Source organism: Nerophis lumbriciformis, linkage group LG16 (genome assembly GCF_033978685.3).
Source record: "Nerophis lumbriciformis linkage group LG16, RoL_Nlum_v2.1, whole genome shotgun sequence".
NCBI lineage: Eukaryota > Metazoa > Chordata > Actinopteri > Syngnathiformes > Syngnathidae > Nerophis > Nerophis lumbriciformis.
The window spans coordinates 30,159,599-30,178,270 of record NC_084563.2 but is presented as its reverse complement, the minus strand read 5'-3'; the positions used below and the strand labels follow the sequence as shown (position 1 = coordinate 30,178,270).

General features: G+C 39.0%; 1 protein-coding gene across 2 annotated transcripts in view; it reads left to right on the top strand.

The window, feature by feature from the left end:
* The window catches only part of LOC133617413 (uncharacterized), a 36,058-nt gene that overhangs the window by 14,077 nt on the left and 3,309 nt on the right, over window positions 1-18,672 (top strand). For both annotated transcript variants that reach the window (XM_061977359.2, XM_061977358.2), the window contains exons 7-15: window positions 30-142; window positions 1,368-1,596; window positions 5,817-5,944; window positions 6,009-6,105; window positions 6,171-6,293; window positions 9,377-9,549; window positions 9,626-9,723; window positions 15,311-15,438; window positions 15,538-15,718. In XM_061977359.2, coding sequence (XP_061833343.2) covers window positions 30-142; window positions 1,368-1,596; window positions 5,817-5,944; window positions 6,009-6,105; window positions 6,171-6,293; window positions 9,377-9,549; window positions 9,626-9,723; window positions 15,311-15,438; window positions 15,538-15,718 — 1,270 coding nt within the window. The remainder of the gene's footprint in view (window positions 1-29; window positions 143-1,367; window positions 1,597-5,816; window positions 5,945-6,008; window positions 6,106-6,170; window positions 6,294-9,376; window positions 9,550-9,625; window positions 9,724-15,310; window positions 15,439-15,537; window positions 15,719-18,672) is intronic.

Sequence of the window (18,672 nt, the reverse complement as noted above, 5' to 3'; positions counted from 1 at the left end):
ATTTAGCACTTACAAAAGTCATTTTACAGATCAGGGGAAATGGCAGCCCCTATCCAGTGTGTGTGGGTATAAGATCCACTCGCCGAGCACATCCACAGTAATCCTCCATTCTCCTCTGCCTGGCTGCCACACCAACGTGCTGGTAAGACTGCATTCCAATATCAATATTAAATACAGTTAGACCGCAAAAAACATGATGCACACAAAACTACTCAGTACTTTTTAATGACATTTTGATCGATTTGATAATAGACAAGATTGACAATATACATTACGTCAACTAAATGGTTTTGAGGGCCATATTTCCAGGAAGCTAAGGACTGACTTTGACTATTAGGCTATGTCTACACCAGTGGTTCTTAACCTTGTTGGAGGTACCGAACCCCACCAGTTTCATATGCGCATTCACCCAACCCTCCTTTTTTTTCAAATTCAAGATAAAGTTATTACCGTATTTCCTTGAATTGCCGCCGGGTATATAGTATGCGCCTGCCTAGAATTACTGCCGGGTCAAACTCGTTTCGCAAAATAATTAGCGCATGCTTAGCATTAGCGCCGGCTCAGGATTAACCCCGGGTCAAACTCGTTTCGCAAAATATTATTTTTATTAGCGCATGTCTAGAATTTCCGCCGGGTCAAACTCGTCACGTCACGAGTGACACTTCACCTGTCATTGTTATGCTCTCCCTGAGAGAGCATGAGGAGGTTGAGGTGGGCGGGGTTGGGGGGGGACGTAGGGGGTAGTGTGTATATTGTAGCGTCCCGGAAGAGTTAGTGCTGCAAGGGGTTCTGGGTATTTGTTCTGTTGTGTTTATGTTGTGTTACGGTGCGGATGTTCTCCCTAAATGTGTTTGTCATTCTTGTTTGGTGTGGGTTCACAGTGTGGCGCATATTTGTAGCAGTGTTAAACTTGTTTATAAGGCCACCCTCAGTGTGACCTGTATGGCTGTTGACCAAGTATGCTTTGCATTCACTTGTGTGTGTGAAAAGCCGTAGATATTATGTGACTGGGCCGGCACGCAAAGGCAGTGCCTTTAAGGTTTATTGGCGCTCTGTACTTCTCCCTTTGTCAGTGTACACAGCAGCGTTTTAAAGAGTCATACATTTTACTTTTTGAAACCGATACTGATAATTTCCCATATTACATTTTAAAGCATTTATCGGCCGATAATATCAGCAGTCCGATATTATCGGACATCTCTAATTGTGACCACAAGTTGTCGCCAAAAACAAATGAACACTCCACTTCATGGCATGAGTTTAGTTTGTTCATACCTACCAGCTAACGTATAAAAAAACTTAATTGTGATGCAACTAAACTTGCAAAAAAACAAAACGTAAGTTTTTCTCCATTTCTCTCCTGTTAGACTCCTGCGGCCATTTCCCTGTCCTTGAGGTATTTGGCCCTCTCAGCGACACAGTACCACACGGTGGACCTGCAATGCCCCTTCCAGAGGAGCACTCCTCCACCACTGACCCCATCCGGCAAGGTCAAGGTCAGCCCCCCTGTTGCTGCCAAGCCCAAGGTCTTGTGCTCCTCCAAACACATGCTGGTGCAGCTCCCGCCCGGCCCCATCTCTGGAGTTGTTCTCAAAGGTGCTGGGACCCTGGAATGTACTGTACATGTACCACGTGCAGCTCTGCTGCTGGGTGGGGGAGGGGGAGCGGGAGGGGAGACATGGGGCCTGATCTACTAAGGTCCAAATACCATACGCTAAACTAAGAAAAATAGCGTGTGATTTACTAAAAAAAAGTGCTGCAGACCGCCTTATTTAAATGAGGTTTTTCACCACGGAGACTTACTTATTGCACTTTTATGTTGTGCTCCGACTTTTCGCTAGGTTTTCAAACATGCAGCAGACATATACAACTTTTTTTCTGGGCATTTTAGAATCAGTCCTGCACATTTTGAAGTTGCTGGCACTAACTGGAACATGCAAATTGCAAGAACATGTTTTTTTCATATAAGAGGTATGTTAAAGGAGCCATATGTAGTAACGTGGCCAGAAATGGTACTGCAGTCTCGGATCAAATTTTGTAGTCCCCTCCCACTTTCCATGACTGAGGTTGCCAGATACGCAGTCAAATCTTACTCTCAAGGAACTTCAAATTGCAACGGACGAGTCCCACGCTGTAGGTTTCTCTTGTTTATGCTTCTTGCAAGATGGTTTACTAAGTAATTATGCCACATTTTACTGATGTCCATTAGACAAATGTTTAGTTTAGTCTCTATTAGAAGGAACAATGCAAAGAAACATTAAGCTCAAAGACAGATATGTTCTATACCAGATTATAGCTAAATAGCTCATTTCCATCTGCAGTCCCTGACTACCTAAATTAAAGGGATACAAAAATCATGCAATAAAATGACAATAACATGTAATCAAATTAAGAAAAGTCATAAAATGCCCTTTCATTAAAGTTACGCAGCCATATTTGAGTCAGTACAGATTGTTGGCATTACCCTGCTAAAATGTCTAGTTTGACCACAACATCCAAATAATTATATATAATAATATATTACTTTGTTACGCAGTTAGCCCATTTCCTCAGCGTATCATCTAGGGATGTCTCGATCCAGGTTTTTGCACTTCCGATCCGATACCGATATTGTTTTTGCATTTCCGATCCGATACCGATACTGACCGATACCGATACTGACCGATACTGGCCTATCCGAGCATGTATTAATGTTTAAAGATATTTAGCCTACTTAGTTGTCAGAATCATGTTGAAAAGGGTTTTAGTACTCTTGATAACAACTAGCCAGCTGAATTAGGGGAGTTTGAATAATACACAATGGTTTGTAACAAGAAACTGACCTGTTTATTCAAGGATAAACACAAAATAGACAAAATGATACATGACAAACAGAAATGGCATCATTGAAGTAGGGCTGGGCGATATGGCCTTTTTTTAATATTGCGATATTTTAAGGCCATATTGCGATACACAATATATATCTCCATATTTTGCCTTAGCCTTGAATGAACACTTGATGCATATAATCACAGCAGTATGATGATTCTATGTGTTTTGATTGATTGATTGAGACTTTTATTAGTAGGTTGCACAGTGAAGTACATATTCCGTACAATTGACCACTAAATGGTAACACCCCAATAAGTTTTTCAACTTGTTTAAGTCGGGGTCCACTTAAATTGATTCATGATACAGATATATACTATCAGATATATACTATCATCATAATACAGTCATCACACAAGATAATCACATTGAATTATTTACATTATTTATAATCCAGGGTGTGGAGGGGGGCGCCGGATGTAAGTGTCAAAAAGACAGCCAAAAGAGTTTGATATGAGAATAAATCTAAAGTTAAAATATAGGGTAGAAATGCACCCATTTGCAGGAAATGTAGTCTTGATTTTCAAAATTTTCTTTCAAGGCTTGCATGTCTACATTAAAACATTCTTCTTCATACTGCATTAATATATGCTACTTTTAAACTTTCATGCAGAGAAGGAAATCACAACTAAAAAAAAATCACTATTTTTTTCATACGGTGTTCATCTGGAAATTTTTGCCTCGGCATTTTGATGGTGTGGACGTGTGGCACCGAATGGAGATAAGCGTCTCGACAGACGTTACAATATTTGAACAATGATGACGAAAACTGTTTTCTCTGTTGTGTCCGTGTGTCGAAAATTGTTATGCGCTTATTTTTTCATTTGATTTTGTGCGTGGCATATAATTGCTATGCGCAGAGGACGCTTAAACAGTGCGCAATTGCACAGGCGAGCACCTTAGAGGGAGCGTTGCTCGCACGGCTGCGCTAGCATCACAGCTAACGTTAGCCATGCTGCTACCTCTCTGCTCGGGGAGGACGTATATGTATGTGACGTATGACGTGACAGTATGTGACGTGTGTAAGAAGGTGCACTTGCTGTCTGTGAGAAGGAGAGACAAGAAAGAGTGAGAAGAGCCTGTCGTGTAATGCCAGCAGCTAAAAGCAACTGCGTGAGAATCCACAGACCTGTGAATGTGTTGAAGGTGTGCTGGAAAATGCGGAACGGAAAAGGGAGCAGCAGAACAGTGGAATGTATTATTTAAATCGGTGCGTTGGAAAACACGGACCGGAGTTTTTTTTAAAACTGGATCTGGATGGGCATTTTCCCATGCCTTGCCGATACGCACTTTTTGGCAAATATCGGCATCCGATCCAAATATCGGATCGGGACATCCCTAGTATCAGCATATTGAGAAGGAAATATGCACTGACACTACACATATCCACATAGCTTTTATTTGTACTAAATATATGTTGCCCTGTCAGTGGGAATACACATGGACTAACTAGCATATATTTCCCCCGTTAGCCTACATGTCCATGTGTCATTGACCAGGCTAGCATGCTAAGCATCACACCATCAGACTCAGCATTCATTGACTGTATTTGACAATATAGTATACATACCAAATGTCAATTTCCATTTTATTACAAGGTATAAGAAAAGGTAAATGCCTGACTTACCTATCATGGAGGAAATTAGCAAGTTTGGCGTCGGATGAAAAAAATAATCTCCGCTTTCAATGGTCTCCATCTTTCAAAGGCGTCCCCGATACAAATCTTGGTTTTGTTCCTGGCTATGTCATGAACAAGTTGAGAATGGTCACTTTTAGACTGACTAAGGCCTGACATGTTTAGTAACTTTACCAGTGGCAGTAGCCAGACCAAAATGGCAACCTGGATGTGACACACTCACAGACTTTTCATCGAAATGAAAACGATAGCAATATTTCGGGGCTGTAAATCTAATTTTGAAATGAGCATATCCCTGCTGAACTACTGGTATCGGAAAAGAACGTGATTTATTAATGCCTTTTGACAAAGCAGGGCGATTTAGATTAGATTGACTAAGGTTTGACATGTTTAGTAACTTTACCAGTGGCAGTAGCCAGACCAAGATGGCAACCCGGATGTGACACACTCACGGACTTTCTAATCGGTCAAACGGTAGAGGGCGGGGCATCGAAATGAAAACAAGAGTTCGGGGCTGTAAATCTAATTCTGAAATGATCACGTCAGACTAAGGTCTGACATGTTTAGTAACTTTACCAGTGGCAGTAGCCAGACCAAGATGGCAACCCGGATGTGACACACTCACGGACTTTCTAATTGGTCAAACGGTAGAGGGCGGGGCATCGAAATGACAACAAGAGTTCGGGGCTGTAAATCTAATTCTGAAATGATCATATCCTGGCTGAATTACTGTTATCAGTTATAGAGGTATTGGAAAAGAACATGATTTATTAATGCCTTTTAATGATGACTTGACATGACATTATTACATATGGCTCCTTTAATATTTCCTATATAAAAATACAAATGTGATTTTAAAAAAAAGAAAAAGCCCAACAACCACACCAAAACACATCCATTGAATTTGTTTTAACCAGCCCCTTAACAGCTATAACATTATAAAATGATATTGCTGAATAGAAAATGTCTACCATTTCTAATTTTGACAGTCTACATATGTTGACAAGCAGACTCCTATCTCACTGCCATTTTGCTGTAGATGTACTAAATATGCAAAACAGGGTCAGCCTTGATAAATCACGCTGCGTGTGCTAAATAATTAGCATTTTCCCTCCCAGTGTTGTCTGCATTCTGATGATCAGCATTTATTTTGCACATTCATGAAGACTCACTTAAGAGATGCAGAAGTTGAGTAGATCAGCTGGAATGTTTGAGTACTTGAGTAGGTCAGGCCCTGGCGGTGCGTTTGACTAGAAGCACAAAGCATTTAGACACTCGGAGAGAAGCTGGTTCTTTTCTCTTCATTTTTCAGACGCACAAGGGAAGGAGATGCGTGTCCAGGACGCACCAAAGCATTGTGGGTATTCTGCCAAGGTGGAAGAAGATGGCAAAATCCACTTGAGGCTCCAGTTGAACACAAGTTGCCAGATGAGTGTGCAGGCAAGTAAGCTGTTGGCTTTGACCCTCAGCAGCACATGTACTGAAGAGGTGGTTTGTGTCAAAGGGTCACAAGTACATCATGGCTGTCACATATCTGACTGCAAGTGGGAAGAAGAGGGCTCACTTCTACTGTCCGCTCTCCAACTCCTTATCAGGACAAGGTACTTTCCCGACATTCACCACTTCTCTCAGCTGTGTGGCTCACCTTCCTCACTTTCTCTGTAAGACTGCAACCTTCCCCGCCAGCAACGTCTGCCCTGCGGACAAGGAGCACTACCCCGGCCCTCGTGTCTCGCCCTGGGCTGCTGCTTCAGCAAGCACCCCCCCGCCTGCTACCACGCCATGGACGGTGAGCTGCACTCGCTCTTCCCCTCGTTACGCTAATGTCCATTCACTCATCCAAATATCCATACTCATCAAAAACATTGCTTCACGGGTGTCCAAACTTTTTCCAACACGTGCCGCATACTGAAAAATCTGAGTATGCACGGGCCATTTAAAAAAAAAAAAAAAAAAAAAAAAGTTAATTCAAAAAAAGAAAAAATAAGCTAAAAACAGATATTGTCAGCTTTGTATTGTAGGTCAGTGTTTCCTAACCACCAGCACTCTGTATCTACGTGAACATTTACGCATTTACGTGAAACATGTACATATTTACGTGAACATTTACGTGAAACATGTACATATCTACGTGAAACATTTACATATTTACGTGAAACATTTACATATTTACGTGAAACATTTACATATTTACCTGTAACATTTACATATTTACGTGAAACATTTACATATTTACGTGTAACATTTACATACCTATGTGAATTATTTATGTGAAACATTTGCATATTTACATGTAACAGTTACATATTTACGTGAAACATTTACATAATTACGTGAAACATTTACATATTTACATGAAACGTTTACATATTTACTTGAGACATCAACATATTTACATGAAACATTTACATATTTACGTGAAACATTTGCATATTTATATGAAACATTTACATACAGTATTTATGTGAGACTATATATTTACATTAACATATTTATGTGAGACATTTACATATTTACGTGACACATATATCTACGTGAAACATTTACGTAAAACATATATCTACGTGAAACATTTACATATTTACGTAAAACATGTATTTACATGAGACATTTACATATTTACGTGAGACATTTACATAACGTGAAACATTTACGTGAAACATTTACATACTTACGTGAAACATTTACATATCCATGTGAACATTTACATATTTACGTGAAACAGTTACATATTTACATGTAACATTTACATATCTATGTGAAATATTTACGTGAAACATTTGCATATTTACGTGTAACATTTACATACCTATGTGAAATATTTACGTGAAACATTTGCATATTTACGTGTAACATTTACATACCTATGTGAAATATTTATGTGAAACATTTGCATAATTACGTGAAATATTTACATGAAACATTTACATATTTACATGAGACATTAACATATTTACATGAAACATTTACATATTTACATGAGACATTAACATATTTAGTGACACATTTACATATTTGTTTGCATATTTACATGAAACAATTACATATTTACATGAGACATTAACATATTTACATTAAACATTTACATAATTAGGTGAGACATTTATATATTTACGTGAGACATTAACATATTTACATGAAACATTTACATAATTAGGTGAGACATTTATATATTTACATGAAACATTAACATAATTATGTGAGACATTTACATATTTACGTGAGACATTTACGTGACACATATATCTACGTGAAACATTTACATACAACATATCTACGTAAAACATGTATTTACGTAAAACATTTGCATATTTACATAAAACATGTATTTACGTAAAACGTGTATTTACGTAAAACATTTACATATTTACATGAAACATAGATCTACGTAAAACATTTAAATAATTACGTGAAACATAGATCTACGTGAAACATATATCAACGTGAAACATTTACATATTTACGTAAATCATTCACATATTTACGTGAAACATATCTATGAGAAACATTTACATAATTAAGTGAAATATTTACATGACACATTTACATAATTACGTGAAACATTTATGTAACCCATTTACATATTTGCGTGAAACATATATCTACATGTAACATTTACATATTTACGTGAGGTATTTACGTGAGACATTTACATATTTATGTGTAACATTTACATATTTACGTGAAATATTTACGAGAAACATTTACATGTAACATTTACATATTTACGTGAGCTATTTACATGATACATTTACATATTTACATGAGAATTTACATATTTACGTGAGCATTTACATATTTACATGAAACATTTACATATTTACGTGAGCATTTACATATTTACGTGAAACATTTACATATTTACGTGAGATATTTACATATTTACATGAGACATTTACATATTTACGTGAAACATTTACATATCTGTGAAATATTTACGTGAAACTTTTACATATTTACGTGAAACATTTACATAATTACGTTAAATATTTACGAGAAACATTTACATATAACATTTACATATTTATGTGATACATTTACATATTTACGTAAAACATATCAACATGAAACATTTACATATTTACGTAAAACATATCTACCTGAAACATTTACATGTTTACGTAAAACATATCTACGTAAAACATTTACATGAAACATATACGTAAAACATTTACATGAAACATATACGTAAAACATTTACATATTTACGTGAAACATTTACATATTTACGTAAAACATATATACGTAAAACATTTACGTGAAACAGATCTACGTGAAACATATTAACGTGAAACATTTACATATTTACGTAACACTAATTGAGAAATCAACTGAGAAATGGGGGGCCATTTTGATAAAAAATTGTATTACAAACACCCAAATATTATATATATTTAAAGACAAACGTTTATTATATGTGACTCAGTAAATTAATATGAATTATTCTATAATGTTCAGCTTTTTTTTTTTTGCAGTTTTTTTTCTAGATAGATATTTTATTATTGGCAGATTTTTATTTGAAAATACAAAACTTTTTCAACTGACTTATTAGGTACATTTGCACAGAGTATCTGTATTAGATCGGTATCGCCGATACCAGCCTGAATCTTGCTTTGGTGTCGGATGATAAAGAAAGTCCGTGGTATGGCGCATCACTACCGTGTTTACACGTCACTTAGCGGAGAAGGCGTGACTCTTTCCAACAGCTGCACGGTGCACAGAGGCCATTCCCAAATGACTCACAATGGTGCAGAGCACATGTGAAAAAAGAGTCGATATCAATTGCCTGTCGGGATATGTGACCTTTCTGTTTGTCTGACCTTTTACATCGTGCACAAACCTGACGTGTACGTGTTTGTGCTCCTCTTGCAGAGTGCACAATCGACCGCCACTTTGTTTTCTCTGTGCCTGCCTCCCTCACCCAGCCCCCCCTGTCGCCCACCCTGCTGGTGGTGAGCAACAACTCCACCTGCAAACCCCTCAGAGCCACACCCGAGTACGCCTTGTTCAAGCTGCCCATGGACGGCTGCGGGGCTCGCAAAATGGTGACTTTTATTCAACACAACAACCTCCCACTGAACATGGAACATGCTCAGTGATGTCTTCTCTCTGCCCTAACAGGAAGTGGGCAAAACTTTAATCTACATGGTGGAAATAGTCAACAGGCTTCAGACTGTAAGCCTCAATTATGGAACCATCACTAGAGATTCTCCTGTTAGGTCAGACCTTTTGTCATTCTTTATCAGGACTTCAAAGGCTCATATTCACATTTTGTTTCCACGTGTAAACACTTCCTTGTGCTCTACATTACATGCTTCTTCTTTAAGTACGTGCCTCCACTGCGACAGCATTGTAGTTTTTAGTGCTTCCAAAGCGAGTCTACTGACAGATATAACTTAGAACTGTACGCTACTTTGTATGTAGTTATGGCAACAGCGGAGGATGCATGTGCATGTATGAGCCAGTCTGCCCCACGACAAGAGGATTGAGACAAAAGAGCTTACTGACTACAGTTTTTTATTGAGGTCCACTTCGTAGTTATGGCTAACCTTAAAGGGCCACCTAATTGATTTGGCGGACTGCATTAAATGACGTGACGGGCCACTTGAAATTATCGGCAGGCCACAGTAAGGGTCACAGTAAATTATGTCACGAAACACAAATGTCATGGCGGACCACGTTGAATAATGCGGAAAACCACATTAAATGTCGTCGCGCAACACGTTGAATGTCGTGGCGGACCACATGAAATGAAGTCATGGACCACGTCAACTGACGTGGCGCACCACATTAAAATGACGAGGCAGGCCACTTTAAATGTCATCGTGGACCATGTTAAATGACTTTGCTGACCTAATTAAAGGATCTGGCAGACCACAATAAATGACTTGGCGGGCCACATTAATTGACGTTGCTGACCAAAATAAATGTTGTGGCGGGCTGCCTTAAATGACGCGGCGGAAGGCCGCATTAAATGACATCGCAGACCGCGTTAACTGGCGTGGCGCACCACATTGAATGATAAAGCATGCCACCTTAAATGTCGTCGTGAACCACATTAAATGACTTGGCTGACCTAATTAAAGGATTTGGCAGACCACAATAAATGACTTGACGGGCCACATTAATTGATGTTGCTGACCAATATAAATGTTGTGGCGGACGACTTTGAAGGACAAGGCAGACCGCATTAAATGACATCGCAGACCGCGTTAACGGACGTGGCGGACCACATTGAATGACAAAGCAGGCCACATTAAATGTTGTTGTGGACCACATGAAATGAAGTCACGGACCACGTTAACTGACGTGGAGGACTATGTTAAATGACTTTGCTGACCTAATTAAAGGAACTGGCAGACCACAATAAATGACTTAGCGGGCCACATTAATTGACGTTGTTGATCACAATAAATGTTTGGCGGACGACATTGAAGGACAAGGCAGGCCACATTTAAATGACGTTGCGGCAGGCCACATTAACATTAACAAGACTACTTTGCTTGTATTTGCATAATAGTTCCACTTTAACTAGACTACTTTGCTTGTATTTGAATAATAGTTCCACTAACAAAACTATTTTCTTGTATTTGCATTATAGTTCCACTTTAACAGGACTACTTTGCTTGTATTTGCATAATAGTTCCACTTTAACAGGACTACTTTGCTTGTATTTGCATAATAGTTCCACTTTAAGAAGACTACTTGTATTTGCGTAATAGTTCCACTTTAGCAAGACTACTTGTATTTGCATAATAGTTCCACTTTAACAAGACTTCTTGTATTTGCATAATAGTTCCACTTTAACAAGACTACTTTGCTTGTATTTGCATAATAGTTCCACTTTAACAGGACTACTTTGCTTGTATTTGCATAATAGTTCCACTTTAACAAGACTACTTGTATTTGCATAATAGTTCCACTTTAACAAGACTACTTGTATTTGCATAATAGTTCCACTTTAACAAGACTACTTGTATTTGCATAATAGTTGCACTTTAACAAGACTACTTGTATTTGCATAATAGTTCCACTTTAACAAGACTACTTGTATTTGCATAATAGGTCCATTTTAACAAGACTACTTGTATTTGCATAACAGTTCCACTTTAACAAGACTACTTGTATTTGCATAATAGTTCCACTTTAACAAGACTACTTTGCTTGTATTTGCGTAATAGTTCCACTTTAACAAGACTACTTTGCTTGTATTTGCGTAATAGTTCCACTTTAACAAGACTACTTTGCTTGTGTTTGCATACTAGTTCCATTTTAACAAGACTACTTTGCTTGTATTTGCATAATAGTTCCGCTTTAACAAGACTACTTTGCTTGTATTTGCATAATAGTTCCATTTTAACAAGACTACTTTGCTTGTATTTGCATAATAGTTCCATTTTAACAAGACGACTTTGCTTGTATTTGCATAATAGTTCCACTTTAACAGGACTACTTTGCTTGTATTTGCATAGTAGTTCCATTTTAACAAGACTACTTTGCTTGTATTTGCATAATAGTTCCACTTTAACAAGACTACTTTGCTTGTATTTGCATAATAGTTCCACTTTAACAAGACTACTTTGCTTGTATTTGCGTAATAGTTCCACTTTAACAAGACTACTTTGCTTGTTTGCATACTAGTTCCACTTTAACAGGACTACTTTGCTTGTATTTGTATAATAGTTCCATTTTAACAAGACTACTTTGCTTGTATTTGCATAATAGTTCCACTTTAACAAGACTACTTTGCTTGTATTTGCGTAATAGTTCCACTTTAACAAGACTACTTTGCTTGTATTTGCATAATAGTTCCGCTTTAACAAGACTACTTTGCTTGTATTTGCATAATAGTTCCATTTTAACAAGACTAATTTGCCTGTATTTGCATAATAGTTCCATTTTAACAAGACTACTTTGCTTGTATTTGCATAATAGTTCCACTTTAACAGGACTACTTTGCTTGTATTTGCATAATAGTTCCATTTTAACAAGACTACTTTGCTTGTATTTGCATAATAGTTCCACTTTAACAGGACTACTTTGCTTGTATTTGTATAATAGTTCCACTTTAACAAGACTACTTTGCTTGTATTTGCATAATAGTTCCACTTTAACAAGACTACTTTGCTTGTATTTGCGTAATAGTTCCACTTTAACAAGACTACTTTGCTTGTATTTGCATAATAGTTCCGCTTTAACAAGACTACTTTGCTTGTATTTGCATAATAGTTCCATTTTAACAAGACTACGTTGCTTGTATTTGCATAATAGTTCCATTTAAACAAGACGACTTTGCTTGTATTTGCATAATAGTTCCACTTTAACAGGACTACTTTGCTTGTATTTGCATAATAGTTCCATTTTAACAAGACTACTTTGCTTGTATTTGCATAATAGTTCCACTTTAACAAAACTACATTGCTTGTATTTGCATAATAGTTCCACTTTAACATGACTACTTTGCTTGTATTTGCGTAATAGTTCCACTTTAACAAGACTACTTTGCTTGTGTTTGCATACTAGTTCCACTTTAACAAGACTACTTTGCTTGTATTTGCATAATAGTTCCGCTTTAACAAGACTACTTTGCTTGTATTTGCATAATAGTTCCATTTTAACAAGACTACTTTGCTTGTATTTGCATAATAGTTCCATTTTAACAAGACTACTTTGCTTGTATTTGCATAATAGTTCCACTTTAACAGGACTACTTTGCTTGTATTTGCATAATAGTTCCATTTTAACAAGACTACTTTGCTTGTATTTGCATAATAGTTCCACTTTAACAGGACTACTTTGCTTGTATTTGCATAATAGTTCCACTTTAATAAGACTACTTTGCTTGTATTTGCATAATAGTTCCACTTTAACAAGACTACTTTGCTTGTATTTGCATAATAGTTCCACTTTAACAGGACTACTTTGCTTGTATTTGCATACTAGTTCCACTTTAACAAGACTACTTGTATTTGCATAATAGTTCCACTTTAACAGGACTACTTTTCTTGTATTTGCATAATAGTTCCATTTTAACAAGACTACTTTGCTTGAATTTGCATAATAGTTCCACTTTAACAAGACTACTTTGCTTGTATTTGCATAATAGTTCCACTTTAACAAGACTACTTTGCTTGTATTTGCGTAATAGTTCCACTTTAACAAGACTACTTTGCTTGTGTTTGCATACTAGTTCCACTTTAACAAGACTACTTTGCTTGTATTTGCATAATAGTTCCATTTTAACAAGACTACTTTGCTTGTATTTGCATAATAGTTCCATTTTAACAAGACTACTTTGCTTGTATTTGCATAATAGTTCCACTTTAACAAGACTACTTTGCTTGTATTTGCATAATAGTTCCACTTTAACAGGACTACTTTGCTTGTATTTGCATAATAGTTCCACTTTAACAGGACTACTTTGCTTGTATTTGCATAATAGTTCCACTTTAACAAGACTACTTGTATTTGCATAATAGTTCCACTTTAACAAGACTACTTTGCTTGTATTTGAATAATAGTTCCACTTTAACAAGACTACTTGTATTTGCATAATAGTTCCACTTTAACAAGACTACTTTGCTTGTATTTGCATAATAGTTCCACTTTAACAAGACTACTTTGCTTGTATTTGCGTAATAGTTCCACTTTAACAAGACTACTTTGCTTGTGTTTGCATACTAGTTCCACTTTAACAAGACTACTTTGCTTGTATTTGCATAATAGTTCCATTTTAACAAGACTACTTTGCTTGTATTTGCATAATAGTTCCATTTTAACAAGACTACTTTGCTTGTATTTGCATAATAGTTCCACTTTAACAAGACTACTTTGCTTGTATTTGCATAATAGTTCCACTTTAACAGGACTACTTTGCTTGTATTTGCATAATAGTTCCACTTTAACAGGACTACTTTGCTTGTATTTGCATAATAGTTCCACTTTAACAAGACTACTTGTATTTGCATAATAGTTCCACTTTAACAAGACTACTTTGCTTGTATTTGAATAATAGTTCCACTTTAACAAGACTACTTGTATTTGCATAATAGTTCCACTTTAACAAGACTACTTTGCTTGTATTTGCATAATAGTTCCACTTTAACAGGACTACTTTGCTTGTATTTGCATAATAGTTCCACTTTAACAGGACTACTTTGCTTGTATTTGCATAATAGTTCCACTTTAACAGGACTACTTTGCTTGTATTTGCATAATAGTTCCACTTTAACAAGACTACTTTGCTTGTATTTGCATAATAGTTCCACTTTAACAAGACTACTTTGCTTATATTTGCATAATAGTTCCACTTTAACAAGACTACTTTGCTTGTATTTGCATAATAGTTCCGCTTTAACAAGACTACTTTGCTTGTATTTGCATAATAGTTCCACTTTAACAAGACTACTTGTATTTGCATAATAGTTCCACTTTAACAAGACTACTTTGCTTGTATTTGAATAATAGTTCCACTTTAACAAGACTACTTGTATTTGCATAATAGTTCCACTTTAACAAGTGTAAAAATAAATGTTTTGTATTCACTGATAGAAAGCAACCTCTCTGTCTTCTTCAGTTGACAAGCAGATGGAGCCAAATCTATTTCAACTTATCAAAGAAAGAATATTATCATATGGTAAATAACGGGTAATAGTTTCCTAAGGTCTGTTAAAGTCAGGCAGCACAAAATTGCAGTAAGGGGCTTTATTATTTTCATTTTATTTTGTTAGTTTTCTGCAGAAAAGAAATCCCTGAGTAACAGATGACATCGCTAGTTCCATGTTCTGGTGCTTTCCTGACTTGCAGGTTGTTGGTGGAGTGCAGGTACGTGCCAGGTAGCGTCCTCACCGTCAGCTACCTGGTGAAAACTCCCACGCTGGGGCCGTCCATCCAGACTCAAGGCGTGTTTGGCGTGCAGCTCAGACTCGCCAAAGGTGGACAGATTCTTGTCTCTTTTGAAGCTGATGAAAGATGAGTGTCTAAAGGATGTTCCTGTACTGTTACTGAACATCTTCATCATCATCATCGTCCAGACGCTGAATACAGCAGCTACTACCCGCAGTATCACCAGCCCCTACAGATGCTCCTGGGGAAACCCCTTTTCCTGGAAGTGCGGATGCTCAACGCCCCAGATTCCAGCTTGGTGCTGCTGGTGCACTATTGTGTGGCCTACCCACGCTCGGGAGATGCTGTGTGGGTGCTGCTCTACAACGGGTACGTTTTGAGGGGCCCCGCTGAGACAGAATTGCAGTGGATGCAACAGAAACCTTTTGTAGATGTGATGGAACAGACCTGGGGGCCATCACATCTCTTTATATGGCCTGAAAAATCACATTTGTCAATTAAGTACTTCGCCCTTTCCATTTTGACATTAAAAAATGCATGTACCGCATGCAATTGCATATCTTTTACACCCGTGTTTCTTAACCATAGGGCCTGGGCCCATTGTTGAGCCATCAGCACCCACTAGGGGGCCGCCAAAAGAAGTGTTTGTCAGCAGTGGTCTTTATGGGCCTCAGCAGCGCTCAGTTGTAATACACTTTTCCACCACTTGTGGCAGTAATGACAATATCAAAGTCAGAAGTTCCTTAACCTCTTAAGGCCCAAGCTGTTTGTTTACATGCTTTTTTTATTTCTCTTTGCTATTTGGGCTTATTGGACCCTAATTAGAATAAAAACTAAGAATCATCTTTTGATATGATGTACTTAGTCCATAAGTACACAAACGTGTACTTCATGTTTAGTGCATACTTGCCAACCTTCCCGATTTTTCCGGGAGACTCACGAATTTCAGTGACCCTCCCGAAAATCTCCCGGGGCAACCATTCTCCCAAATTTCTCCCGATTTTCACCCGGACAACAATATTAAAGGCGTGCCGTGATGGCACTGCCTTTAGCGTCCTCTACAACCTGTCGCCGCGTCCGCTTTTTCTCCATACAAACAGCGTGCCCGCCCAGTCACATGATGTATGCGGCTTCTACATACACACGAAAGCAAGACATACTTGATCAACAGCCATACAGGTCCCACTGAGGGTGGCAGTATAAACAACTTTAACACTGTTACAAATATGCGCCACACTGTGAACCCACACCAAACAAGAATGACAAACACATTTCGGGAGATCATCTGCACCGTAACACAATATAAACACAACAGAACAAATACCCAGAATCCCTTGTAGCCCTAACTCTTCCGGGCTACAATATACACCCCTGCTACCACCAAACCCCGCCCTCCCCAACCCCGCCAATTCGGAGGTCTCAAGGTTGGCATGTATGGTTTGGTGACATGCTAATTCTTATTTTTACACAATTTTTTCCAAATTTCATCGTATGTTATACTCTTCTGACACCACCAGATGGCAGTATAAGTGTCCACATAAGCGACCATAAGACCCCAATTCAGTAGTGTACACAGTTTTGGAAATAAGAGCCAAAAGGTGCTGTCCACGCATGTGGCCACTAAGCCTTTAGAGGTTTTAAAGGGGAACTGCACTTTTTTTTGGAATATTGTCTATCGTTCACAATCATTATGAAAGACATGACAACGGATGGATTTAAAAAAAATGCATTCTAAATATTAAATGTAAATAAAGTCTGCTTACAGCGGAGCCAATGGGAGCTCCACTATTCCGCCCATAAAATCTAAATAACCATTCAAAAAGCGCCAACAATACTCCATTTTCATTTGGTTACTTGATAATTAACAATAACAACAGTTGGGAAGACGAGCTGCTTGTCCAGGTCAACGTGCATCTCCCATCCCTTACCAGGGGTAAGCAGAGGTGATGATCTTCCCGCCTCTGTCTTCTGTCCTCCCTCTCCTGGTTTGATGAATGTGATGTTTGGCCGATGGGGATCCTTGGAGTTGTTTGCCCCGACTATGCATCTCTCCTACAGCTCTGCCAACTTCCTCAGCACCTGATTGTGTCGTCACCAGAAGCGCCCCTGCCTCAGCGCGACGTCACACCCTGACAGGATGTGTTTGAGTCCTGCATTGGGGAGCACTTGCCCTCGCTTCCGAACAACTGGGCGATGTTTCGAGGGCATGGCAGGGTGTCATACGCTGCCCTCACGAGGAAGCTGAGCCGTGATTGAGGAGTTCGGCAGATGTCGGCCCAGGTTATGACTCTTTAGAGGGTATCCTCCCAGCAAGTCTATGCCCCCTATTTTCTCTGGGATACGGCCTTGATCAGATACTGGTCTTGCGCCACTAGTGAGACCTCTTCCGCCACCATGGCCTTCCTCTGCTGTCTCGTGGCTTTGGACCAGAACGGCACTGGTTGGCTGTCTTGGATTCTTCCCAGGATCTCCTTGTATTTCAGCCTCGAGACAGCTTGGTCCACTTCCGCCTGGGCCCTCCACTTTCGTCCAGTGCGGACAGTCACCGCTGCGCTCTTCACAGCTTCATCTCTTGATTCCCTCGACTCCAGTACGAGGCGAGTCTTCTCCTGCCTGTAACCCAGATTGATGGACTTCAGAGGAAGTTGCAGAATGTTCTTGCCGAAAAGACCTGTGTCCGAGAAACAGCGGGGGAGGCCCAGCCTCTTCCTGATATAGGTTATGACTCTTTGGATGTTATCTTCCCAGCAGGTCTATGCCCCCTGTTTTCCCTGGGATACGGCCTTGATCAGATACTGATCTCGCGCCACTTGTGAGACCTCTTCCACCACCATGGCTTTCCTCTGCTGTCTCGTGGCTTTGGACCAGAACTAGACTGGTTTCCCCCAGCCCAGTCCTGCCCGGCTGTCTTGGATTCTTCCCAGGATCTCCTTGTATTTCAGCCTCGAGACAGCTTGGTCCACTTCCGCCTTGGCCCTCCACTTTCGTCCAGTGCGGACAGTCACTGCTGCGCTCTTCACAGCTTCGTCTCTTGATTCCCTCGACTCTAGTACGAGGCGAGTCTTCTCCTGCCTGTAACCCAGATTGATGGACTTCAGAGGAAGTTGCAGAATGTTCTTGCCGAAAAGACCTGTGTCCGAGAAACAGCGGGGGAGGCCCAGCCTCTTCCTGATATAAGTTATGACTCTTTGGATGGTATCTTCCCAGCAAGTCTATGCCCCCTGTTTTCCCTGGGATATGGCCTTGATCAGATACTGATCTCGCGCCACTTGTGAGACCCCTTCCACCACCATGGCCTTCCTCTGCTGTCTCGTGGCTTTGGA